This window comes from Benincasa hispida, chromosome 6, assembly GCF_027475165.1.
Source record: "Benincasa hispida cultivar pf3 chromosome 6, pf3_genome.v1.1, whole genome shotgun sequence".
NCBI classification, from domain to species: domain Eukaryota; kingdom Viridiplantae; phylum Streptophyta; class Magnoliopsida; order Cucurbitales; family Cucurbitaceae; genus Benincasa; species Benincasa hispida.
Window position 1 is genome coordinate 19,515,785 of NC_143483.1, and position 27,572 is coordinate 19,543,356.

The 27,572-nt window shown below is 37.5% G+C and overlaps 2 protein-coding genes across 2 annotated transcripts; both read left to right on the top strand.

Annotated features, from left to right (window-relative positions):
* The first annotated feature begins 6,318 nt into the window (after window positions 1-6,318).
* Window positions 6,319-7,227, top strand: LOC150035494 (uncharacterized). Its single transcript, XM_090314331.1, has 2 exons — window positions 6,319-6,439; window positions 6,608-7,227. The coding sequence occupies exons 1-2, from the start codon at window positions 6,319-6,321 to the stop codon at window positions 7,225-7,227; spliced, it is 741 nt and encodes a 246-aa protein (XP_090170457.1).
* Window positions 7,228-7,233: 6 nt separating this feature from the next.
* On the top strand, window positions 7,234-8,375 carry LOC150035495 (uncharacterized). Its single transcript, XM_090314332.1, has 3 exons — window positions 7,234-7,572; window positions 7,873-8,076; window positions 8,289-8,375. Exons 1-3 carry the CDS (start codon window positions 7,234-7,236, stop codon window positions 8,373-8,375), a joined length of 630 nt encoding a protein of 209 aa, XP_090170458.1.
* Window positions 8,376-27,572: the final 19,197 nt, after the last annotated feature.

Below are 27,572 nucleotides of genomic sequence, written 5' to 3' on the forward strand. Positions count from 1 at the left end.
TTTATATCAATTCCTCCAAATAATGTATCTCATACATCACACCAATTATATCACATATAATTGAATTTCCTCTTGTTAATTTGAACACTTCAAACTAACCCCAAAATCTGATTCTCAACTTGAACTCATTGAGCTACCAAGGGGACCTTATGGACCTGTAGCTTGAAGCTCCAACGGTACGTGAATAACTGACTAAACTCTTTAGTCACGGGATCCACCATCTGTTAACTATCGAACACTCCACTAAAGACCGACAGTTGCACTCTTCTCATTACATATATATTTCTGTGTCCATATTAACCAATCAACAGTGCGATAACCCTTCACAAATCGCTCATAAGTACAGTTGGGCCAATTCCCCGTTTTGTCCCTATAGTTACATCTAACTCCTTAAGTACCACTAATTCATCTAATAAACAATAAGTCATAGTCCTACTATGACTGAGTCCTTTCTTCCAAAGAGAGGGTGTGGCCACTATGTACAAGGCCCGGAATCATCCCTTAAGGCAAAAATTTATCTACTTACCTTTTCTTCGGGGAAGGAGTGAATTTTATTTTGTGTAACTGAGTTCTCAGCTCCCCAATCACATAAATCTCCAAAAAGGTAGTCAATATGGCCACTCTCACCCATACTAATTAAAGGACCACCGTCATAGGCAAGAGTTTCGAAAACACTCAAGATTAAAGTCATGTCACCTATGGTCGTTTTAGTGAGATGTAAGTCTCAATTATCAACAGTGTTATATAAAGAGACAAACCATCTCGTGGTCCGATCTTATATAAACTTTTTGTATAGGGCACCTCCGTTCACATGTTTTCACATGAATGGTCAAGATCAAACCATTTGTAGCACGTTACAACACTTGTAACTATCTACAAAGCGGGCTGTATCCGTAGTGTCACAAGGATAAGGTATCCCTCCTTTATCCTTATACTATAGACCATTTAGGTTATTCCTTAAGGCATGATCCACTTATATATCTCACATATATGCTTACATTTACATGAAATAACCATGGATCTTAGTTTATTGAATATGAGTAAATGCAAATAAAATAACTCTTATTTTATTAATAACAATGTGTGTACAAACTATTTACAAACTACGAGACTCCGAGAGAATTAGGACACCAACCCCAACTAGGCTTTGCAAACCTGATTGAAGGATTTGGAAAATCAAATATTACTTTGCCTAGAGGAACACAATTTACAACTGACAAAGCATTGTTCTCTAGTTAATCAAAGAGAAAACTACTTAGTTTTAAAGATATATGTTACAATGGGTATCATATTGAGACTGATAGTAAGAATAATGTGAAATGTCTATATATCATATCCACTGTCTCAAATGAAAAACGTATATAGGAAGAGTTGCCTGCTTTATCATCTAGATTATATTATACTCATATACGAGTAATTGAAACATATGCAACAATGAATTTGAAGTTCATGAATCCAAACATATTTACAATTTGGCATGACCAATTGCATCATTCATGATCTATAATGATGAGGATATCTATTGAGAATTCAAATGGAAACCCATTGAAGAGCCAGAAGATTCTTCAATCTAAAGAATTCTCCTGTGATGCTTGCTCTCAAGACAAATTAATCATTAGACCATCACCAGTTAAAATAGGGATTGAATCACCTGCATTTTTAGAACGAATCCATGGTGATATATATGGACCTATTAACCCACCAAGTTAACCATTTAGGTATTTTATGGTATTAATAGACGCATCCAGCAGATAGTTACACGTATGCTTACTATCAAGTCAAAATCTTATAGTTGCAAGATTACTTACTCAAATATTTAGGTTAAGAGCAAAATTTCCTAATTATACAATTAAGATCATTTGTCTTGACAATGCTGGTGAATTTACATCCCATACTTTTGATAATTATTGTATGTCAATTGGGATAAGTGTTGAACATCCTGTAGCTCATGTTCATACACAAAATGGTTTAGCAGAATCATTCATAAAATATTTGCAGTTAATTGCTAAGCCATTGCTTATGAGAGCTAAGCTTCCTACATCCGTATGGGGACATGCTATTTTACATGCAACGTCACTTGTACACATTATGTCAGTATCTTATCATAAATACTCGTCATTACAATTAGCTTATGGTCATGAGCCAAATATTTTCCATCTGAGAATTTTTGGATGTGCAGTATATCTTCCAATTACTTCACCACAATGTACTAAGATGGGTCCTTGAAGAAGGTTAGGAATATATGTTGGATATGATTTCCCATAAATTATCAAACATCTTAAACCCCTGACGGTGATGTATTTACTGCACGATTTGTTGATTGTCATTTTAATGAGACAAAATTTCCAACATTAGGGGGAGGAATTAAGAATTTGGAAAAAGAAATTACATGGAATGCATTATTATTGTCTCATTTGGATCCCTGAATAGATCAATGTGAACTTGAAGTTCAAAAGATAATTCATTTCAAAATATAGAAAATCAGTTACAACATGCATTTATAGATGCAAAAAAAAAAAAAAAAGTAACTAAATCACATATACCAGCTGTAAATGTTCCATCGAAAATTGATATCCCAACAGAGTAAATTTTCATTAGTGAGTCTGGAACACGCCAGAAGCGTGGTAGACCAATGGGTTCTAATGATAAAAATCCTCGAAAAAGAAAAATAATAAACAGTTAAGAAGACTAGGTTGAGGATATAAATACCTATTAAAAAATCCTCGACATGACTAGTGAGGAAGGTGAAATACCTAAAGATAATAATGAGACTTCAATAAACTATGTCATGACAGGAAAAAGATGGAATCGAAATCACGTAGTTACAAACAACATTTTTGTGTATAATATTGCTCTTGATATTATATTTGAAAATGGGGATTCTAAACCAAAATCTATTGAAGAATGTCAACATAGAAAATATTGGCTTCAGTGGAAAGATGCAATCAAGACAGAATTAAACTCACTTGTAAAACGTCAGGTTTTTAGACAAGTAGTCCGAAGACTAGAAGGTGTCAAAGATGTGTGATACAAATGGGTATTTGTGAGGAAAATAAATGAAAAAAATGAGGTCACAAGATATAAAGTAAGACTAGTTGTACAAGGCTTTTCACAAAGACCTGGTGTTGATTGTAACACCCTGCACATTTTTTTAATAATAATGTAATTTCCGTAAATTTATTATTTGGAATTTTCAGTAATTGTTATTAGTTGGAGGGCATTTTTGAAATTTTGGACTTCAAGTATAAGTGCGGGAATTTAATTGTTGGCGTAAAATTATTCAATTTGAAAATTAATGGCAGGAATTAATTTTCTTTTGAAACAGAAAAGAATTTAATAGTATAAAGTGGAATAAGGAAAGGAATTAAATATAATTATACTTATTTCCTTTTTTAGTTTATTATTATTATTATTTTAAAAACCCACATTTCCCTTTCTTCCTTACACATCTGCCGGCACCCCCCCCCCCCCCCCAATTTCTTCTTCCTCCAGCCGAGACCCTAGTCGCCGCCCAAAGCCATCACGTCAGTTTTTCTTCACGACCTCCGTCCACCACTGCTCAAGCGTCGTTGGTTTTTGCCGTCACTGGATCTATCGATTTGGGTAAGATTTCTGCCGTTTGGGTTGTTTTCAGTTGATTTTTTATTACTCATTTACTTTTGGCATCAATTGGTTGATACCCATTGTGTTTCAACTTTGGATTCAAGTTTGTGAAGGTATTGAGGTGTTGTTCAGTGAGGTTGGAGTTTGTTTTAGCGATTTTTGGTAAGTTTTATGCTTTGATGACCCTCTTATGGATTAATTTTGGTTGTTAAGAAATTTTGGTAAAGTTATTTGGAAGTGATTTTTTTTTACGAAGCTACATATGGATAATTTATTTAAGACATTGGTAGTGAAGTATGTATTTGATTCAAGCTTTAATCATGTCAGCCTAATTTCAAATTATGATTAGGGGGTTGATTCAAGAATTTCATTCAAGATGAAGAAGAGTTTGGTTTGCTAATTATTTGGGCTTAAAATTGGAGGTTTGGAAGGTGAATTCGAATTGGACCACACCTTAGGTAAGGTTATCTGAAAATATTTTGTAATATTTCGGTGTTTGGATTTTGGCCTTAGCTATTAATTTTAAGTTTGGTTTATGTTTAGGCTTGTTTAAGGATTCAAGAATTTCACAAAGATTCAATTGCTTTTTAGTTTGACCTAATATCAAGGTAAGTAATCTTACTACTGGAACTGCCCACGGGCCAGGCATTAAATGTATGCTAGCATGATAAATGAATGTTATGGCAGAATGACAGCATGATAGACTGATAGTATAATATGACCAAAGTATGTTCTACCACGAGATCTGAAATATTTATTTGTGCACATAGACACTTGAATGCTAGTATGAGATGGTATGTGATTCTATATAGATGTATTTGATCAGATGATGTTGAGGTATATGTGTATGTTGTAGAGCCATGATGTTGAGGTATATATGTATGTCATAGATTCATATAGTGATAATTATGATGTTGAGACTGTGCAAGTGTCCTTACTAATTAGTTAGATGCCCATTAGATTTTGTGTTTCTTTCGGGATACACCAGTTTGTGTTTCATTCGGGATTCACCAGTTTGTGTTTCATTCGGGATTCACCGATTTTTGTTTCATTCGGGATTCACCGATTTTTGTCTCATTCGGGATTCACCAGTTTATGTCTTCTTCGGGATTCACCAGTTTGTGTCTCTTCAGGATTCACCAGTTTGTGTCTCCTTCAGGATTCATCAGTTTGTGTCTCCTTTAGGATTCACTAGAGGTAGTGGGCATACTTAACTATAATAAGATAGAACTCAGTCTCATTTTTGTTTCATGTGTATATGTGTCACATGAGGACTAGAGCAGTTTATATGTTTCACCAGAGGTTAGTATCTAAAGGACATAGATGGCTAGCCTGACCCCAGTAGTGGGGTTACTTACTGAGTATTTTATACTCATTCTTTCTCATGTTATTGTTTCAGGTAAGAGTAGAGATACACCAGCGATGAACAAGCGGAATTCATGATCGAGCCACTAGGACTAGTTTTTACGCTTCCACTCATGAGATTTAGAGTTCTTTTCATGTTTCTCTCAACTTTTAGTTTTGATGTTTAAACTTATTTTTAAGAATCATTTTTTTAGACTTATTTATTATCCTTTATGGTTTATGGGTACCTTACTATTGTTTTAATATTTGAAATTAATGAAAGTCTTTGAACTTACCTTATTTAATTAACATTTATTTCGCCATAACAGAGTGTCATTTTGAGTTCCATGTATACATGTATTTAATAGCGGCCTAACTTAAGTCATAGAGGGTCGGGTCGTTACAGTTGGTATTAGAGACCATGTTTTGGGTCCTGTAGATTGAATTACTACGTAAGTCTAGATAGTCCCTATGGCCCAGTAATGGATCCCTCGTCATCGTCAGGTACGTTCTACTAATGAAAGTTTCAATTCATACATGAGAACAGTGATGTAGTGTTTTAAATGCATGATGTCTGGGAAAGACTTAGAAATAGCTAGTTAACGTATGAATTTATGACATGACATGGACCTAAGCCTAGAACAAGAAAGATAGTTATAGAGGAAATGCAAGCAGAGAAAGCTGAGAGTAGCTAGAGTGTTCTGGCAGTTCCAAATCCACCTGTGACCCAAATTGATGAAAAAGCGATTGAAGCTAGAATTAGTGAAGTTGTTGCATCCTCTCTAATGAGAAAGCTGCAGGAACTAATTCGTAGCACGGTGGTAGGACAGATTGCCTAGACCTAGGCTCAGGAGAAATCGGTGCCACCCGAGCAATTACAACAGACCCGACTGTAGGATAGAGACATGCAAGGCCTGTCTCTTGAGGCTAAACATCTGAGGGATTTTCGGAAGTATGACCCTCGCCCTTTGATGGATCGTTAGGGGACCCCACCAAAGCAAAGATGTGGTTTTCATCTATTGAGCCAATATTCCGTTTTATGAGGTGCCCGAAAGAGCACAAGCTTCAATGCGCAGTCTTCATATTGACTGGTAATGCAGATATCTGGTAGCGTTCAACAGAAAAGATGATTGATACTAGTGGAGAACTTGAAACTTGGGAGTAATTCAAGGAGCACTTATATGAGAAGTACTTTTTGGCCAACACCCGATACAACAATCAAAATTCTTGAACTTGAGGTAGGGAGTTATGTTGGTGAAGGAATAGGAGAAAGAATTCGATAAGTCGTCTCTCTTTACTCCTGAACTAGTAGCCACCGAGGCAGCGAGGACAGAGAGATTCATCCAAGGCCTGAGGAGTGAACTACGAGAGATGGTGTATGCCTTGGATCTCAAGACGTATGCTGTGGCACTACGAGCCGTCGTGAGGATTGATGCCGACTCCCAGGTGGGAGAGGAATACAGGAGGTCACTCGGGATTGAGACCTCCACAGGTTAGAAAAGGAAGGATGAACACAGGGCTCCTGAGAATCAACAGAGGAGCCAGAGCACAGTGAATGCTCCACGTCAGTGGGGACAGTAGGGTTCCCAGGTTGTGACTAGTAGGGAGGATAGGCCGATATGTACCATTTGTGGTAAGCAACACTGGGGACATTGTCTAGCCGGCTCTGGGATCTGTTTTCGATGTGGCCAGAAGAGGCATATGTTAGATAGATACCCAAGGAGGAACACACCTGAACATAGAGGCCAGCCCGTAAGTTCGTTTCAGGAAGGCCCGAGTCGTCAGCAACAGCAGGGTAGGGTGTTTTCTACCACTTGGCGTGAGGCCGAGAAGTCAGGCTCCGTGGTGACAGGTACCCTTCCCATTTTGGGGTACCATGCTTTAGTTTTATTTGACTTTGGCTCTTCGCAGTCGTTTATATCTGCTGTATTTGTGAGGCATGCCATGTTAGACTCAAAACCTTTGCCATTTGCATTGTCCATTTCCACTCCATCAGGAGAGATCATGTTAGCTACAGAAAAGATAAAAGCATGTCAGGTAGAGGTAGCCAATCGCGCATTAGATGTAACCTTAATAATTTTAGATATGCGCGATTTTGATGTGATATTGGGTATGGATTCGTTAGTTGCTAATCATGGCAGCATAGATTGCTCCCGTAAGAAGGTCATCTTTAACCCTCCTACAGGAGCCAATTTTAAGTTTAAAGGGGTTGGGATCGTAGTCCTACCCAAAATGATTTCCGCATTGAAGACTAGTAGACTATTTGACCAAGGAGCCTGAGGCTTTATGGCCAGTGTGGTGGACACTAGAGAGATTGATTTCACTTTGACTTCAAAGCCAGTAGTGAGGGATTTTCCAGACGTTTTTCTAGAAGATCTTCCCGGACTGCCCCCCCAGTGGGAGATAGATTTTACTATTGAGTTGAAGCTAGGCACAACCCCTATTTCGAAGGCTCCATACAGTATGGCCCCGATAGAGTTGAAGGAACTGAAGGTCCAATTGCAGGAGTTGTTGGATAAGGGTTTCATATGCCCTAGCGGGTCACCATGGGGTGCACCTGTTTTGTTTGTGAAAAAGAAGGACGGATCGTTACGTCTGTGCATTGATTACAGAGAGTTGAACAAGGTGACCGTCAAGAACAAGTATCCTCTTCCAAGATTGATGATTTGTTTGACCAGTTGCAGGGAGCTACGGTATTTTCTAAGATTGATCTTCACTTAGGATACCACCAACTGAGAATAAAGGACAATGACATACCCAAGACAGCTTTCTGTTCGAGGTATGGACATTATGAGTTCATAGTGATGTCGTTCGGTCTAACGAATACACTAGCAGTGTTCATGGATTTGATGAATAGGGTGTTCAAGGAATTCCTCGACATCTTTGTGATTTTTTTTTATTGATGACATCTTGATTTATTCCAAGTCAGAGGCCGAGCATGAGGAGCATTTGCGGAAATTTTTGAAGACGTTGAGGGCCAATAAGCTGTATGCTAATTTTTCTAAATGTGAATTTTGGTTGAAGCATGTGTCCTTCCTAGGGCATGTAGTATCGAAGGAAGGTGTCTCTATAGATCCTGCACAGGTTGAGGCAGCTACGAGTTGGGCTCGTCCGACCACAGTCAGTAAGGTACGTAGTTTCTTGGTGTTAACAGGCTACTATAGACGATTTGTAAAGGACTTCTCTCGCATAGCCGCCCCATTGTGTCAGTTGACCCGGAAGGGAGCAACATTTGTTTTGAATGAGGCTTTTGAAAATAGTTTCTAGGACCTCAAGCAGAGGTTGGTTTCAGCCCTAATTCTTACAGTACTGAATGGATCAGGTGGTTTTTTCATTTATAGTGGCGCGTCCAAGAAGGGGTTGGGATGCGTATTGATGCAGTAAGGCAGAGTAGTTACTTACGTTTCACTTCAGCTAAAGAAGCATGAACATAATTATCCCACGCATGACTTGGAGTTAGCAGCAGTGGTTTTTGCTCTCAAGATCTGGAGAGAAGATACAGATCTTCACCAACCATAAGAGTTTGAAGTACTTTTTCACTCAGAAAGAGTTAAACATGAGACAAAGAAGGTGGTTGGAGCTGGTAAAGGACTATGACTGTGAAATTTTGTACCACCCGGGAAAAGCTAATGTAGTGGTAGATGCTCTAAGCAAAAAGGTGGCCCATTCAGCAGCTCTCATTACCAAACAGACTCACTTGTATAGGGAACTAGAGAGGGCGAAGATTGCAGTGGCTGTAGGAAAGGTCACGATACAGTTAGCATAGTTGTCGGTGCGACCGAGTCTAGGGCAGAAGATTATTGATGCACAGCGAGACGACCTTTATCTGGAAGAGAGAGTTCATAGGGTGAAGTCAGGCCAGAATGGCGAATTCTCAGTTTTAGCGGAAGGTGGCCTCATTTATCAAGAGCGTTTGTGCGTGCCAACAGTTAGTGATATTAAAGATGAGTTATTGTCAGAGGCAAATAGTTCCTTATTTTTTATTCACCTCGGCAGCATCAAGATGTATCGGGACCTGAAACGTTACTACTGGTGGAATCATATGAAAAGTGAGGTTGTAGAGTTCGTCAGTAAGTACTTGGTGTGCTAGTAGGTGAAAGCCCCGAGGCAGAAACTAGCAGGCTTGTTACAGCCATTGAGTGTACCAGAATGGAAGTAGGAGCATATGTCTATGGACTTCATCGTGGGGTTGCCTCGGATCGTCAAAGGTTTCACTGTGATATGGGTTGTGGCAGACAAACTTACGAAGTTAGCACATTTCATACCTGGAAAGTTCACCTTCTTAGTGAATAAGTGGGCACAGATATACATGAAGGAGGTGAGAGATTGCATAGAGTGCCAGTGTCCATCATGTCGGACAGAGACCCTCATTTCACGTCTAACTTCTGGAAAAGTCTCCAGGCAGCTTTGGGAACCCGGTTAGACTTTAGTACAGCTTTCCACCCTCAGACTGATGAGCAGACAGAGAGATTGAATTAGATATTGGAAGACATTACGTGCACTTAATGGAGTTTGCTTATAATAATAGCTACCAGTCCACTATTGGGATGTCACCCTTTGAGGCCCTATATGGGAAGAGTTGCAGGTCCTCTGTGTGTTGGGATGAGGTAGGAGAGAGGAAATTGTTAGGACCTGAATTGGTGCAGACCACGAATGAGGCAATACAAAAGATCAGGGCTCATATGCAAACAGCTCAGAGTAGACAGAAGAGCTATGCCGATGTAAGATGTAAGGACCTGAAATTTGAGACTGGCGTAAAGTGTTCTTAAAAGTGGCACCCATGAAAAGTATTCTGAGGTTTGGTAGGAAGGGAAAGTTGAGTCCGAGATTCATTGGACCTTTCGAGGTCTTGGAACGAGTTAGCCCCGTAGTTTACCGTTTGGCATTGCCCCCAGCACTGTCTTCAGTTCATAATGTCTTCCATGTTTCGATGCTAAGGAATTATGTGACAGACCCATCCCATGTAGTTGACTACAAGCCCTTACAGTTGAATGACTCCTTGAGCTACGAGGAGAAGCCTATAGAGATCCTCGCCAGAGAGGTAAAAACATTGAGCCGCAAGGAAATTGCTTTTGTGAAAGTCCTGTGGCTGAATCACCAGTTCAAGGAGGCTACATGGGAGCGAGAGGATGAGATGAAGGCCCACTACCCGGAGCTTTTTCAAGAATGAACTTTCGAGGACGAAAGTTCTTTGAGGAGGGAAGAATGTAACACCTCGAACATTTTAACCTGTGGAGGTCCATATTTGAGACATTGGTAGTGAAGTATGTATTTGATTCAAGATTTAATCATGTAAGCCTAATTTCAAATTATGATTAGGGGGTTGATTCAAGAATTTCGTTCAAGATGAAGAGGAGTTTGGTTTGCTAATTATTTGGGCTTAAAATTGGAGGTTTGGAAGGTGAATTCGAATTGGACCACACCTTAGGTAAGGTTATCTAGAAATATTTTGTAATATTTGGGTGTTTGGATTTTGGCCTTAGCTATTAATTTTAAAGCTTGGTTATGTATAGGCTTGATTAAGGATTCAAGTATTTCACAAAGATTCAATTGCTTTTTGGTTCGACCTAATATCAAGGTAAGTAATCTTATTACTGGAACTGCCCATGGGCCAGGCATTAGATGTATGCTAGCATGATAAATGAATGTTATGGCAGAATGACAGCATGATAGACTGATAGTATAATATGACCAAAGTATGTTCTACCACTAGATCTGAAATATTTATTTATGCATATAGACATTTGAATGCTAGTATGAGATGGTATGTGATTCCATATGGATATATTTGATCGAATGATGTTGAGGTATATGTGTATGTTGTAGAGCCATGATGTTGAGGTAGATGTGTATGTTATAGAGCCATGATGTTGAGGTATATATGTATGTCATAGATTCATATAGTGATAATTATGATGTTGAGACTGTGCAAATGTCCTTACTGATTAGTTAGATGGCCATTAGATTTTGTGAGTTTGTGTTTCCTTTGGGACTCACCAGTTTGTGTTTCCTTCGGGATTCACCAGTTTGTGTCTCCTTCGGGATTTACCAGTTTGTGTCTCCTTTGGGATTCACCAGAGGTAGTGGGCATACTTAACTATAGTAGGATAGAACTCAGTCTCCTTTTTGTTTCACTTGTATATGTGTCCCATGAGGACTCGAGCAGTTTATATGTTTCACCAGAGGTGGGTATCTAGAGGACATAGATGCTTAGCTTGACCCCAATAGTTGGGTTACTTACTGAGTATTTTTATACTCATTCTTTCTCATGTTGTTGTTTCAGGTAAGGGTAGAGATGCACCGGCGATGAAAAAGCAGAATTCGTGATCGAGCCACTGGGATTAGTTTTTACGCTTCCGCTCAAGAGATTTAGTGTTCTTTTCATGTTTCTCTCAATTTTTAGTTTTGATGTTTAAAACTTATTTTTAAGAATCATTTTTCAGACTTATTTATTATCCTTTATGATTTATGGGAACCCTACTATTGTTTTAATATTTGATATTAATGAAAGTCTTTGAACTTACCTTATTTAATTAGCATTTATTTCGCCATAACAGAGTGTCGTTTTGAGTTCCATGCATGCATGTATTTAGTAACGACCTAACTTAAGTCATAGGGGGTCGGGTCGTTACATTGATTATGATGAGACGTATTCTTTGGTGGTGGATGCAATTACATTAAATTATTTAATTGACGTAACTATGTATGATGATCTGGACATGCATCTTTTGGATGTATTCACAACATATTTATATGGATATCTTGATAATGATATTTATATGAGAATCCCAGAAGGATTTAAGGTATCTGAAACATATAAATCAAATTCTCGAGAATTACATCCCATAAAGTTACAGAGATTGCTATATGGATTGAAACAATCAGGACGAATGTGGTACAATCACATGAGTGGATATTTGTTGAAAGAAGGATATCAAAACAATCCAATATGTCCATGTGTTTTTATAAAGAAATCACACTCAGGATTTGCTATTATAACTGTATATATTGATGATTTAAATATAATTGGAACTCCTGAAGAGCTTTCAAAGGCAATAGAATATCTTAAGAAAGAATTTGAGATGAAAGATCTCGGAAAAACAAAATTTTGTCTTGGCTTGCAAATTGGGCATTTAACAGATGGAATATTTATTCATCAGTCATCTTATATAGGAAAAGTTTTAAAAATATTTTATATGGATAAAGCACATTCATTGAACATTACAATGGAAGTTCGTTCACTAGATGTGAAGAAAAATATATTTTGACCTCGAGATGATAATGAAGAACTTATTGGTCCTGAAGTAGCATATCTTAGTATAATTGATGCACTTATATATCTTGCTAATAATACAAGACCAGATATTGCATTTTCAGTAAATTTATTAGCAACATATAGTTCTTCTCCAACAAAAATACATTGGAGCGGAGCTAAGCATATACTCTGTTATCTCCGAGAAACGATCGATATGAGTTTGTTTTATTCAAATAAATCAAATTTTGATCTAGTTGATTTTGCAGATTCTAGATATTTATCTGATCCACATAAAGCTACATCTCAAACAGGTTATCTATTCACATATGGAAGAACTGTTGTATCATGACAGTCAATGAAACAGACCATAACATCCACTTCCTCAAATCATGCTGAAATTCTTGCAATTGACGAGGCTAGTCGAGAATATGTATCGCTAGATCAATGACTTAGCACATTCGTGAAACATGTGGTTTATCTTCTAGTAAAAGTCTTCCAATGATATTATACGAAGACAACACAACATGCATATCACAAATCAAAGGAGGATATATTAAAGGAGAGAGAACAAAATATATTTCATTGAAGTTTTTCACACTCATGATCTTGAAGAAAATGGCAACATCACTGTACAACAAATTTTTCCGAAAGATAACCTGGCAGACTTATTTACAAAAGCATTATCCACCATAACCTTTGAAAATGCGGTACACAACGTTGGAATGCGGCGACTCAGAGATCTTAAGTGATGTTTTCATGGGGGAACAAATATATTTTTTTGAAAGTATAAATTATATGAACTATGTACTCTTTTTCCTTCACTGGGATTTTTTTCCCATGTAGTTTTTTCCTAGTAAGGTTTTAATGAGACACATTTCATATATATAATGGACATCTAAGGGGGAGTATTATAAATATTATATAATAATAATAGATGCTCATTAGTGTTATGCTTCCTATCCAATGCCAAGTGTCATTTTCTCATTATCACATGTGTTGGCTATGTGTCATTCAATAACATATGCATAGTGTCCAAGTGTACCACTTCCTACTTGTCAAAATTCCCTATAAATAAGTGATCATTTGTGGATTTTGCAGAGATATATACATTGATTGAAATCCACCAATATTGGAGAAAGTGAAGATTTTTTATTTTTTATTTATTTATCATTATTTTATTTTATTTGTTTATTTATTTATTTTAATATTATATTTATTAATATTCGTATTACCATTGTGCCTCGTTTTCCCCCGTAAATTCACAACTTTTTTTATTTGTTTCTTTTTGTCTTTTCATGTGATGTCGTTCGTTGCATTATTAAGTCCAATTGTTTTCTCCAAATTTTAAACATATATTAAATTAAGATTTCAAATACTATTTTGGTCCTTTTTTTAAAAAAAATTTAGTTTATGATTTATATATTTCCAAAATGTTCAGTTTTAGTTTTATTCTTATGCTTTCAACTTTGATTTATTTTTATCCCTTTATTTTAAAATTATTCATTTTGATTTGTACCTTTAATTTTGGTTCATTTTAATTCTTATACTTTTAAAAAGTGACCATTTGGGTCTTTTCATTTTCATTTTTATTTCATTTTTAAAGTGACCAAAATGATCACTTTTTTAAAGTTGAAGTACTAAAATTTGGAGGAAAGTAGTGTATATAGGCTTAATGATCAAAAACAAAAAGCAAAAAGCAAAACTATTACCAAATTTTAATTGGTTTTAAATAAAATAATAATTTAAAATAAAAATATAAATGAGGAATTTCCTAGCAGGGACCCAATCCCTTAATGGGGATTCCCTAACTACAACCTTGACTCCTAAAAATGGGGAATGGGGCAGGGACGGGGTTGAGGAATCCCCCCGCCCCGCCCCGACCCCGTTGCCAACCCTACAAATAGACTTCAATCCTTGTTGATTGGTGTTTAAAAATGTTTGAACTTGTAGTCCTGGAACTTAGAAGATAGAGGTAAATTGATTTGTAGCAAATGAAAAAAGCAAATGAAAGCATGGGTGTGGCTATTGGAGAGAATGGCCATCGCTGGAGAAGAAAATTGAGCAAAAGGAGGGTGTGGTCAACGACTATAAGGGAAAGAGAAAGAAGATAGAGGATTCCTTTGTTAGGGACAACGACCCTCCAACGATCTCCGTAATGGTATGATATTGTCCATTTTGAGCATAAACTCTTCATGGCTTTGCTTTTAGTTTTACCCAAAAGGCCTCATACCATTGGAGATAGTTGTCATCTCTTCTAAATTCCTGATCATCCCCTTATTTAACTATGTGAGATTTTGGTCACATTCTTATCTAGGCTTACTACTCTTTATCGAAGTACCTCGCCTATCTAGTAGAGTTCAACCACAAATCAAACTATGACTACTTTAGAAGCTCCACTACATCCCTGTGCAACATTTGAGGATTCTACCGACAGGGTTTAGTTAGGGGCATGGCTCTGATAATGAGTTATTTTATTTAATATTTAAACTTCATTAATCAAATCTAATAAATTAAGATTCAATGTTATTTTATGTAACTTATGTCAAAGGGTATTTTGGATGCCCTTGTTTATTATATTTTTCTCTCTTTATTTCTCAACATTGTAAACATTACATATCTATATTTTTATCTCCTAGAGTGTTAGTCCAAGTGGAGATTGTTGGGAATGGCCTAAACTCACAGTTCGTAAATGTTGAGAGCAATTGTTAGAGTATATTAACGTGCAACGGAGAAAAGCAGAATCAATAAGCACTCTAATTATATTTAATTTGAGTTTAAAACATGCTTCAAAGTAACTTTTACAAAAGAGGGTTTGCTTAACACAATAGCTCTGAAGAATCCTCTTCAAGTCCAGCTGAGTTCCACGTGAAAGAGCTTTAATCTTCAAGTAGAGACCACCACGAAGATCTTATCTACTATTCTCTTTCAAGGATTGTGTGGTGGAAACACTAAATTGAATTGGATGTATATAAGATATGAAGAGGGTTTAGAAGGTAGTTGGTTTCTGCAGAGTTTTTCAAGGAAGTCTTATAAGCATAAATCAATTATTCAGCTCAACACTTTAATTTATAGAGCTTTTCATCATGTAAATTCATAGCTTGCATGAAGGCCAGCTCCTACTTCATGGAGAAAATGAAATTGAGTGAATAAAGTGGTTTATATCATAGTGGAGATTTCCAACTTTTAGAAATCTCCACTTTGAATTTTTATTTTCAAAATGATTTTTCAAAAATTATTTCCAAAATCATTTTCTAAATTAAACTTATTTAATCTTATTTATTAGTTTTATAAAAATTAATTCAGATATTAAATTATCTCCCACTTGGACTAACACTCTAGTGAGATAAACATATAATATATAATGTTTACAATGTTGAGAAATAAAGAGAGAAAAATACAATAAACTAGGGCATCCAAAATACCCTTTGACATTCTCCCGCTTGCTCTAGATTACGTTGCTTTTAGTCCTAGTCCAACCAAGTGGCCCTCAAACACTTTAGCCGAGAAGGCCTTCTTAATGGATCAGCAAGGTTGTCTTATAAGGCTATCTGCATGACTATCACGTCTCCTCGGTGTACAATCTCTCTGATGAGATGTACTTTCTTTAGATATGTTTTCCACGTTTGTGACTTTTAGGTCCCTAGGAATTAGCAACTGCACCACTATTGTCACAATATAGAGTAATGGGTAGGTGCATATTTGGAACGACTTCCAAATCTGTCAGGAACTTGCGCAGCCACACTGCTTCTTTAGCTGCTTTGCATGCAGCTACATATTCCGCTTCTATCGTGGAGTCAGCTATACAACTTTGTCTAATGCTTCTCCACACTATAGCTTCTCCTTTAAGAGTGAAAACTGATCCTGAGATAGATTTCCTGGAATCTACATTAGTCTAAAAATTAGAATCACTATACCTTGTAAGGATCAAATTCTTAGGTCCATACATAAGCGTATAGTTCCTCGTTCTTCTGAGATACTTGAGGATGTTTTTGTCAGCCGTCCAAAGACTATGGCCTGGTTTAGATTAGAACATGCTGATAATTCCAACTACAAAGCATATATTAGGACGTTTACACAACATAGCGTACATCAGACTTCCAATTGCCAATTATATTGTATTTGGTACAATATAGAAACTATAGGTTATATGTTATATTTGATATAACATATAGTTTAATATATATTATATGATAAGGTAGTTATCATATAAATATGAAGGAAATCAAACATGAGGATTTCCATGAGCAGCGGAATGATCGTTCCAAATTCCATTCGAAATTGAACATACACAATTACAGTAAAAAATGGAAACTAACAGGTCATGCAACAACTAGAAATTACAGCATGCTGACAAGATAATCAAGGGATAGAGTATATACCTTTGAAGAACCATTCTTCAAACTCCCTTGATCAGTCTCCAAGTGTCCAAGAATAGCAACTCAGCCCTCGAACACATGATCGATACACAACACGATCAACAGCACGAATCCAATAAACACAACGACTACGGACCTAACGAACGACCTCCACAACCTCGATATCAATCGAGTTAAGTGAGGACACCACCATAATGGTTACCTTGGTATTCTTGGTGTGAGAATCCAGGAGTTATGGGCTCTGTATGATCTTGGTTAGAGGAGAAGACTGGAGGAACAACAACCGAGTAGACAATTGAGCAAGTGGGAGATGACACAGTCTATCGTATAGATGATGTGCTCAATCGTGTAGAAGATAGCAACCTATCGTATAGACAATGTCACGCGATCGTTTAGCTACAACCAGTTGAGTGAGCTATCGTATAGTTAAATTCCACGATTGTTTAGTCTCTCTACTAGCTATCGCTTAGTGAAACACTTTTACTTGATAGATTTCACCGTGAGTCACTTTCTGAATCAAGTAACTCTATAAAAATTAGGAAAACACTTTTTCTTTTATCTCACGATTACCATAAAACCACCAATAACCTCTCACTAAATTGGTTATTAGAGAAAAAGAGATAATTATGAAATAGTTAATATTATTATAAATAAACATGATAACCAACTTACCATATTATATTTATAACCTATAGTTTTAATATTTCATCTCATGAAATATATAGACCATAGTTCTTTTTCTATTTTATGGAACTTAATGTAAATTATATTTACATTAATCCTCCACTTGATGTATCTCATACATCACACCAATTATATCATATATAATTAAATTTCCTCTTGCAAATTTGAACATTTCAAATCAACCCCAAAAGCTGATTCTCAACTCGAATCCATTGAGCTACCAAGGGGACCTTATGAACTTGTAGCTTGAAGCTCCAACGGTACGTGAATAACTGACTAAACTCTTTAGTCAACGGATCCACCATCCGTTAACTGTCAGACATTCCACTAAAGACCAACAACTACACTCTCCTCACTATAGATATATTTTGTGTCCATATCAACCAATCAACAGTGCGATAACCTTTCACGATCGCTCGTAAGTAAAGTTGGGCCAGTTTACTATTTTGCCTCTATAGTTATATCTAACTCCTTAAGTACCACTGATCACTCTAATGAACATAAGTCATAGTCCTACTATGACTGAGTCATCTCTTCCAAAGAGAGGCTATGACCACTATGTTTAAGACCCGAAATCAGCCCTTAAGGGAGCAATCTATCTACTTACCCTTACTTCAGGGAAGGAGTGAATTCCATCTTGGGCAACTGAGTTCCCAGCTCCCCAATCAGAAAAATCCATAAAAGGTAGGCTTGTTGAGTTAGCAATTTGGCCACTCTCACCTTTACTAATCAAAGAACCACCCTCAAAGGTAGGAGTTCTCGAAACACTTAGGATTAAGGTCATGTCACCTATGGTCGTTTAGGTGAGATGTAAGTCTCAAGTATCAATGATGTTATATAAAGAGACGAATCATCTCGTGGTTCGGTCTTATACAAACTCTTTGTATAAGACACCCCCATTCGCATGTCTCCCCATGAATGGTCAGGATCAGACCATCTGTAGTAGTTCACAACACTTACAAACCTTCACAAAGCGGGTCGTATCCGTAGTGTCACTAGGATAAGGTATCCCTCCTATATCCTTATACTACAGACCTTTTTAGGTTATCACTTAAGGCATGATCCACTTGTATATCTCATATACATGCTTAAATTTACATACAATAACCATGGATATTATTTATTGGATATGAATAAATGTAAAATAAAATAACTCTTATTTTATTCATAATAATGTGTATAATGCTTACAAAGTACGAGACTTGGGGAGAATTAGGACACCAATCCCAACAATCTCCCACTTGTTCTAATGCCTCGAGAGACTAATGTACAATACATGAAAAAAAAACACTAGTACAATAATAAAAAACTAGGGCATACTCTATACCCCAGTATCATCTCTCACTTGCCCTCGACAAGATGTCGCATGTCTCGTAAACCCAGACTCTCCACATGACCCTTGAACACATTCGTTGTGAGAGCCTTTGTAAACGGATCAACAATGTTGTGCTCCCACGTTATCTTCGTGACTATCACATCACTGCGATGCACAATCTCCCTGATCAAATGATTTTTTTGTTATATTTGCTTGCCTCTACGATGCCTTCAAGGTTCCTTCGAATTTGCCACAACCCCACTATTATCACAATAAAGTGTGATCGGAAAAGCAATATTTGGAACAACTTCTAAATCTGTAAGGAATTTCCTCAGCCAAACAGCCTCCTTAGTTGCATCATAAGCGGCTACGTATTCGGCTTCCATAGTTGAGTCCGCGATGCATCCTTGCTTGATGCTTCGCCACACTACAACCCCTTCATTCAGAGTGAACATTGACCCTGATGTCAATTTACGAGAATCTCTATCAGTCTGAAAGTCAGAGTCTATGTATCCTGTAAGGATCAAATCCTTATTTTCATACACGAGCATGTAGTCCCTTGTTCTCCGAATATACTTGAGGATTGTTTTTACCGTCGTCCAGTGATCTAATCCTAGATTGGACTGATAACAACTGACAATCTCTACTGCATAGCAAATGTCAGATCTGGTACATAACATAGCATACATTAAGCTTCCAATAGCTGAAGCATAGGGAATCCGTCTCATCTCCTCAACATCTTGAGGTGTCTTAGGACATTGATCCTTAGACAATATGATTCCATGCTTGAAGGGTAATAAACCCCTCTTGGAATCCTGCATCCTGTATCTGATCAACATTTGATCGATGTACGATGCCTAAACAAGACTAACATCTTGTTCTTACGATCCCGAATGATCTAAATCCCTAGAACATATAGTGCCTCACCCAAATCCTTCATTTGGAATTGGGCGGCTAGCTACTTCTTAATGTCAGTCAGAAACCCTACATCATTCCCAATGAGTAGGATATCATCCACATACAGTACCAGGAAAGCTACTGAGCTATTGATGATCTTCTTGTAAACACAAGGCTCATCAACATTCTAATCAAAGCCAAACAATTTGACTGCACTGTTAAATCTAATGTTCCACAATCCAGACGCTCGTTTCAGCCCATAAATGGACCTATTAAGCCTGCGAACTCTCTTCTCTTGATTTGGAACAATGAACCACTCTGGTTGAGCCATGTAGATGGTCTTCTTAAGATGACCATTAAAAAAGGAAGTCTTGACACCCATTTTCCATATCTCATAATCATAAAATGTGGCTATGGAAAGGAGTATCCTCGACCTGGGTATAACCCTTTTCCATGAGTCTAGCCTTAAAGGTTTGCACCTTTCCATCTACACCTCATTCTCGCTTGTAGATCCACTTACACCTTATAGGTTTTACCCCATCAGGTTGATCCACAAGTTCCTAGACGTTATTGAAGTACATAGACTCCATTTCGTGGTTCATGGCTTTAATCCACTCATCTTTGTCAACATCCTCCATTACTTGTTTATAAGACAATGGATCCTCAACCCCGTCATCAGAAATGATGTTCTAGGCTTCAGTTAAACCCATGTAGCATTCCGGTGGGTTCATAACCCTCCCACTATGTTGAGGCAGTCTCAACTCTTGAGATGGTTGACTAGATGTACCGACCTCAACAACTCTTGTTGATCTGTTAGTCTGCTCAACAACTCTTATTAAACCATCAGTAGTCTCAATAGAAGTCTCACGTAAAATAAGCTTACTTCGTGGTTTATGATCCCTGACGTGGTCTTCTTCCAAGAAGATAGCATTTGTAAAAACAAACACTTTGTTCTCACTCGGATCATAGAAGTATCCACCCCTCGTTTCCCTAGGGTATCCTACAAAGAGGTAAACTTTCGAACATGGTTCCAACTTTTTTGGGCTAGCCACTAGCACGTAAGCCAGACACCCCTAAATCCTGAAGTGGCGTAAACTACCTTTACAGCCTCTCCACAGCTCAAAAGATGTTTCAAAAACACTTTTCGAGGGAGCGTTGTTCAGAATGTAACATGCAGTCTCCACTGTAAAACCCCAAAACGAGCCTGGAAGATGAGCATGACTCATCATAGATCGAACCATGTCCAACAAGGTTCTGTTTCTCGTTTCTGATACACCATTCCACTGAGGTATACCTGGGGTTGAGAGTTGGGACATATTTACATATTCTATCATATAGTTTTGGACTTGGAGGTCCATATACTCTCTACCACGATCAGATCGTATTGTTTTTATTTTCTTACCAAAAAGGTTTTCAACTTCAGCCTTATACTCCTTGAACTTGTGAAGAACTTCAGACTTACGTTGCATTAGGTAGAGATACTTGTACCTTGAATAATCATCTATGAAAGAAATGAAATATTCATATCCACCTCAAGCCCTAACATTCAACAAATCACAAAGGTCTAAAGTATAAGCTCTAAGGTTTCCTTGGCTCTATAACCTTTTCCAGTAAAAGATCGTTTGGCCATCTTGCCTTCGAGGCATGATTCATACACTGGCAATGAGTTTTCTTCTAAACTCTTTAGAAATTCACACTTCACTAGCTGCTTAATCCTATTGAGGTTGATGTGACTTATCCTTAGATGCCAAAGACGAGCATTTTCCTTAGGAGAAATCTTTGGTCTTTTAGCTGTTGTCGCCGTACTGAACATTTCAGTATTAAATAAGGCTTCCATGACTAACGGTCTTAGTTTATGACTACAGGACATGTTGACACACACTCTTCACCCACTTACTATAAATACTCTTTCGATCCACCTTGATATTGACTCATGCAAATATCATCTGAAGGGGGATGCTCCCAGGGCACCACGAGGCCAAGCATGAATCTCACGTCGTGAACATTCAGGGAGAAACGTGAGTGGAATCATTGACATATCATATATATCTCTTCCTCCCACTGAGTATTTTATAACCTAGGGTTTAGTTTACTTAGAAAAAAACATGGCCAAGGATTTTAACTAAGTGACTTTTTAGGTTTGCCCAAAAGTAACACTTACCTTGGGAAGTTGAAACAACTTTTGATCATCATCCATTAAACTCTTTACCGGAGTCATTGATCAACTATCGCATGCTTGCAGAAAATCTATCTAATTCACCTTTTCAGGTAGGTCCCTGGTAGGGGTATTCCGTTTCCGTTAGCTTAAGTACCCCAGCCTAGACAAAAGGTCTCGTATAGATAGATTTAATACAATTTTAATCTTTTATGCCAATCAATTAAATCTTATGAAACCAACTTGAAAGTTTTAAACTAGGTTGCTAATCCAATTAGAACCTTGAACTTAGGTTTATCTCAATCCAATTTTTAAAACCCTTTTAAAACATGAGTTCACCTAAGCCTGCATGCAACTCTTTCTTAATGATTTTAGTTCTAATTTCCATTATAACGCTTATAACAGAAACAACCAAAACCATCCACAATGCAAAGCAAACACATACAAGGAATTCATAACTTTTACAAATTAGCATAAGTGTCATGCTCTATGCATTGTTCATTCATTCCTACTTTTATATAACACTTATACAACCAAGCAAACATGCTTTCATTCACCCTTATACTATAACACATATAATATAAAGATGATGCATGAATATGCTTACTGCATGCATAAATATAGCTTTTATATTTCATGCTGCATGCGCATGCTCTCTTGTAATTTCATCATGCCATATTATAACACTTATAATACATTGCATGAGAAATTGCATAACCTACGGTGGGTTTTAATCAATATGTCATACACTATGCCATATAAACCACATACATCTCATGTACATTAAGCAAAAGTTGATGAACTGGGATAATTAGCCTCAAAATCCTAAAAAAAAAAGCTAATTGTTACAAATAGCAAAGAGTCTCCGGTTCAAACTGGCAAACCAAGTCTTGAACCGTTCAGTCCAATTTCACGTCTCCTTGATCGTGTACCAAAATCCTTGTGATCACCTACACGAAAGAGTAAACGTTTTACTCAATCGTTTACCAACGCTTCTTGAGCTAAATGATCGTTTAGCAACAATCGTGTACCTTTACCATGCGATGAAGCATGAGGTACATGATTGTGCAGTGCACAACACATAACGCAAGCCTTAAACCATCAACTAACAATGATGCGATGAAGCACAATCATCTAAACGATCGCTGAGCAAGCGCGAGGTATTGCATACCGGGTGATCGTGTAATCAGTGACTATGCGATGAAGCATGCTAACTATACGATCATTTAGTACGCACACCTTTTATTAAACAATAAGCATCAAATACTCCCACTCGATTGTTTACCTTCAGCGTCCATGCGATTGGGCAACAAACACTATGCAATAGAGTAAACGATTTACCCCATCGTTAGCTAAACGATCGTTTAGTAAATACTACACGATCGGACAAAACATTTCTACACAATTGTTTAACCAAATACCAACGACCGTTTACCTTAGGCTGCACGATGAAGAAAAATTAGATTACCAAACTGTCAAGGACTTGATAACTAAAATTAGATGAACGCAATATGCGATGCATGTTCTTAGTGTATGCGTTGATTATCATGCGTCGGTGGTCATGCGTTGGAATGAACTATGAGTTAACAAATGTATGCGATGACCATGCGTTCCTGTCACAAGTTTTTTTGCGCTCACGCCAAGTATAACACGAACTCAAGTTTCTCGGGAGATTCGAGGTCAAACTCAGGGACTTGTAGCTAGATGTATGTGGTAATGTGTATGCGGCGGTTGAATAAAAGAATGATGGAGGGGTTTCTATGCTAATACTACTCTTACTCCCAACTAACAGAAAACGCAATAAGAAGTATGAATGAGAGGAGAGGCACGACAACTGTTGATGTGAAATAAATGGATGGGAAAATAGATAAAATGTGAAGATGTCTTCATCGCAACCCTTAAGAGTGACCGTAAGGGCAACCTCAGCCAACGCAAGTTATGCAATCATGCTACACACACTAAAAGCCTGAATCTAGGACGTATGCGATGTGTATACAAAAGGGTCGAGATGACCGCATACAGCCACCATATCCTACTTCCTGGATGCAGCCATTGTCCTCTCCTTAGGGTGCATACGCTATGTAATAGCAAATGGAGCTTATTCCTAAGTCTTTATTCTTGCTTATGCAAACCTAATCTAGCTCTTCCGAGCATCGATTCTAACCTAGCTCTCCCGAGTCTTAGGCTCTTTTTTTTAGACTCTCTCTCGAGTAGCTCTAAAGGTGTGATGGACACATACATAAGACAAGGAAACCACATAAACTTGGCTGACGTAAGATTATTCCTATCTCTAGTGAACAATAGCTTACATTGCCTAATGCGTCCAACTACTTACCCTCCTGGGCAATTGGTTGTTGCTGACTTTACTCATAAACAAGCATTACATCTGCCTATAAACAGGCGTTGCTACAGCTTCGCACTAAGCAAATAAGGTTTTCTCACACACTCACGCAACGTACACCTCTCGGGGGTTTGCTACATGCTTCATATCTCTAATCCATATGACTAAGTATGCGATACTCAAGCAATCTCACTAAGTAATGCAATGAAAGTTAAGGATGCTAAGCAAAGAAAGATGGAGGCAGAATCAAAGGAAACATAGAAATGCATTGAACACATAATTTATTAATTCCTTAATCCCAAAATGTAATACAATACAATATAAGAAAAGAAGAGAAAATGAAAGAACCAACTGGAAGCAATGTCTTGCTTCCAGCGGATGTGTGTCAAGGCTGCCGGTGGTGCCATGGAAGGGCGGTAGAGCTGGCTCTCTCGAGATCTAACTTCGGTGAAGGCTCCGGTCATCACTCAGAATGGATGAAGGAGATGAAGAACTCTCAAGCTTCTTTATCACGCATTGGTCTGGATCACAAGGATCTGCCCGAAGGCCGAAACTTGGACGAGTTGAAATTCTACTCAGCGGCTTTTTTTTATAGAGCTTGGATCAGCGACAACATTTATGGACTGCTCTGATTATGACATTTGCGACGCGTTAATCTTTTTCTGAATCTCGGCTGCTAACGGCGTGGTAGGTGAAATGTCAACATCATCTTTTGATTTTCCCGAGAGATGCGTTGATGCATCCATTCCACCAAACTTATGTTGATCCCTCTATTATGCGTTATCGTGTAGCCACAATCGTGCAGTGACCACATTCGCTTAATACTGCAACTCTACACGATGACCACAATCGCTTGACGATCGCAACTCCTATGCAATGGACGCATGCGGCTAATCACCGCAACACCCATGCGTTGATCGTATACGTTCGCCTTTTCGATGGAGAGTTTCTCCGTATGTAGTCGTCTATGCAGTAGCCCGACTTCCGCATTTGTGTCCACTTCCTGCGTTAGCTACAAAATAGACAATTGAATGCATAATAACGCATAATAATGGGTTAGCCGAGATTCTCAATGTTGAACACCACAAACTCCTTTTCTCATTAATTCCTAACATAATTGCCACATATTCTGCTTAACGGCCTTCATAATTCTAAATAAAAAGGCCTAAGATGACATGCATTTCTGCATGTCATTAACGACCAACCCTTGGTCTTCTTCTTCGTTGAGAACCGCATCTCTATGCTTCGAAACTTAATCACAAACGACTCAACAAACTCAAACACTTTGAATTACAGACTCGATTGCTTGTTAATTATGCCCAAAGATGTAGAGGCCCTTACAAATTAACACTTTGTAACTTTAAAGAAAGTTTTAAAAAGAGGCAATTAACCCGTAAACATTCATTAACACCATCCACAAACGCATTTAAGACTTAAATGCAATGCAGAAAACCTTACAACCCACCATGACTGTAAAAGAAGTTCAAAACAGAAATGAAATTAGAAGTAAAACCTAACTCTGATACCAATTGAAAGAAATTAGACATGAGGATTTTCATAAGCCGCGAAATGATCGTTCCAAATTCCATTCGAAATTGAACATACACAATTACGGTACGAAATGGAAACTAACAAGTCATGCAACAACTAGAAATTATAACATGCCAACAAGATAATCAAGGGATAGAGTATGCATACCTTTGAAGAACCATTGTTCAAACTCCCTCGATCAGTCTCCAAGTCTCCAAGAACAACAACTCAGCCCTCAAACAAAATAACCAGTACATAGCCCGATCAACAACACGAACCCAATGAACCCAACAAATGGCCTCCAGAACCTCGATATCAATCAAGTTTAGTGAGGACACCACCACAATGATTACCTTGGTATTCTTGGTGTGAGAATCCAAAAGTTGTGGGCTTTGTATGATCTTGGTTAGAGGATAAGACTGGAGGAACAACAACCGAGTAGACAATTGAGCAAGTGGGAGATGACACAGTCTATCATATAGATGATGTGCTCAATCGTGTAGAAGATAGCAACCTATCGTATAGACAATGTCACGCGATCGTTTAGCTACAACCAGCTGAGTGAATTATGTATAATTAAACTCCACGATCGTTTAGTCTCTCTACTAGCCATCATTTAGTGTAACACTTTCACTTGATAGCTTCACCATGAGTCGATTTTCGAATCAAGTAACTCTACAAAAATTAGGAAAATATTTTTCCTTTTATCTCACGATTATCACAAAACCACCAATAACCTCCCACTCAATGGGTTATTAGAGAAAAAGAGATAATTATCAAATAATTAATATTATTATAAATAAATATGATAACCAACTTACCATATTATATTTATAACCTATAGTTTTAATATTTCATCTCATGAAACATATAGACCATAGTTCTTTTTCTATTTTATGGAACTTAATGTAAATCATATTTACATTAATCCTCCACTTGATGTATCTCATACATCACACCAATTATATCATATATAATTGAATTTCCACTTGTCAATTTGAACATTTCAAAACAACCCCAAGAACTGATTCTCAACTAGAATCCATTGCGCTACCAAGGGGACATTATGGACTTGTAGCTTGAAGCTTCAACAATACGTGAATAGCTGACTAATCTCTCTAGTCACACGATCTACCATTCATTAACTGTTAGACACTCCACTAAGAACCAACAACTACACTCTCCTCATTACAGATATATTTTTTATCCATATCAAACAACCAACAGCACGATAACCCTTCACAGATCGCTCGTGAGTATAGTTGGGCCAATTTACCGTTTTGTCCCCGTAGTGACATCTAAATCCTTAAGGGAGCAATCTATTTATTTACCCCTGCTTCAGAAAAAGAGTGAATTCCATCTTGTGTAATTGAGTTCCCAACTCCCCATTCAGAGAAATCCCCAAAAATGTAGGTTTGTTGAGTTGGTAATCTAGCCACTCTCACCCATACTAATCAAAAGATCGCCTTCAAAGACAGAAGTTCCCAAAATACTCAGGATTAAGGTCATGTCCCCTATGGTCGTTTAAGTGAGATGTAAGTCTCAAGTATCAACAGCCTTATATAAAGAGACAAATTATCTCGTGGTCCGATCTTATACAAACTCACTGTATAGGACACCCCCACTCGCATGTCTTCACATGAATGGCCAGGATCAGACCATCTGTAGTAGTTCATAATACTTGCAAACCTCTACAAAGGGGGTCGTATCCGTAGTGTCACCAGGATAAGGTATCCCTCCTATGACCTTATACTACAGACCTTTTTAGGTTATCACTTAAGGCAAGATCCACTTATATATCTCATATATATGTTTAAGTTTGCATACAATAACCACGAATCTTTGTTTATTGGATATGAGTAAATGCAAAATAATATACCTCTTATTTTATTCATAAAAATTTGTATAATGCTTACAAACTACGAGACTCCGGGAGAATTAGGACACCAACCCTAACAAAATATATTAATTGACTTTTTAAAATTAAATTAATTTTATTTAACTTTAAATTTTAAAATCATTTTAAGGAGGGACTCAACTCCCTCCCCCACTTTTCTCTCCTCTACGTGATA

What these genes read in the sequence shown, in the direction of transcription:
- LOC150035494 (XM_090314331.1), top strand. Translation starts at nt 6,319, where the DNA reads ATGGTGTATGCCTTGGATCTCAAGACGTATGCTGTGGCACTACGAGCC. An exon ending in CGGGATTGAGACCTCCACAG is followed by an intron (nt 6,440 to 6,607) that starts GTTAGAAAAGGA and finishes GACATTGTCTAG; the next exon opens with CCGGCTCTGGGATCTGTTTT.
- LOC150035495 (XM_090314332.1), top strand. Translation starts at nt 7,234, where the DNA reads ATGGCCAGTGTGGTGGACACTAGAGAGATTGATTTCACTTTGACTTCA. An exon ending in ATTACAGAGAGTTGAACAAG is followed by an intron (nt 7,573 to 7,872) that starts GTGACCGTCAAG and finishes ATTTATTCCAAG; the next exon opens with TCAGAGGCCGAGCATGAGGA. An exon ending in GTCCGACCACAGTCAGTAAG is followed by an intron (nt 8,077 to 8,288) that starts GTACGTAGTTTC and finishes TTTCATTTATAG; the next exon opens with TGGCGCGTCCAAGAAGGGGT.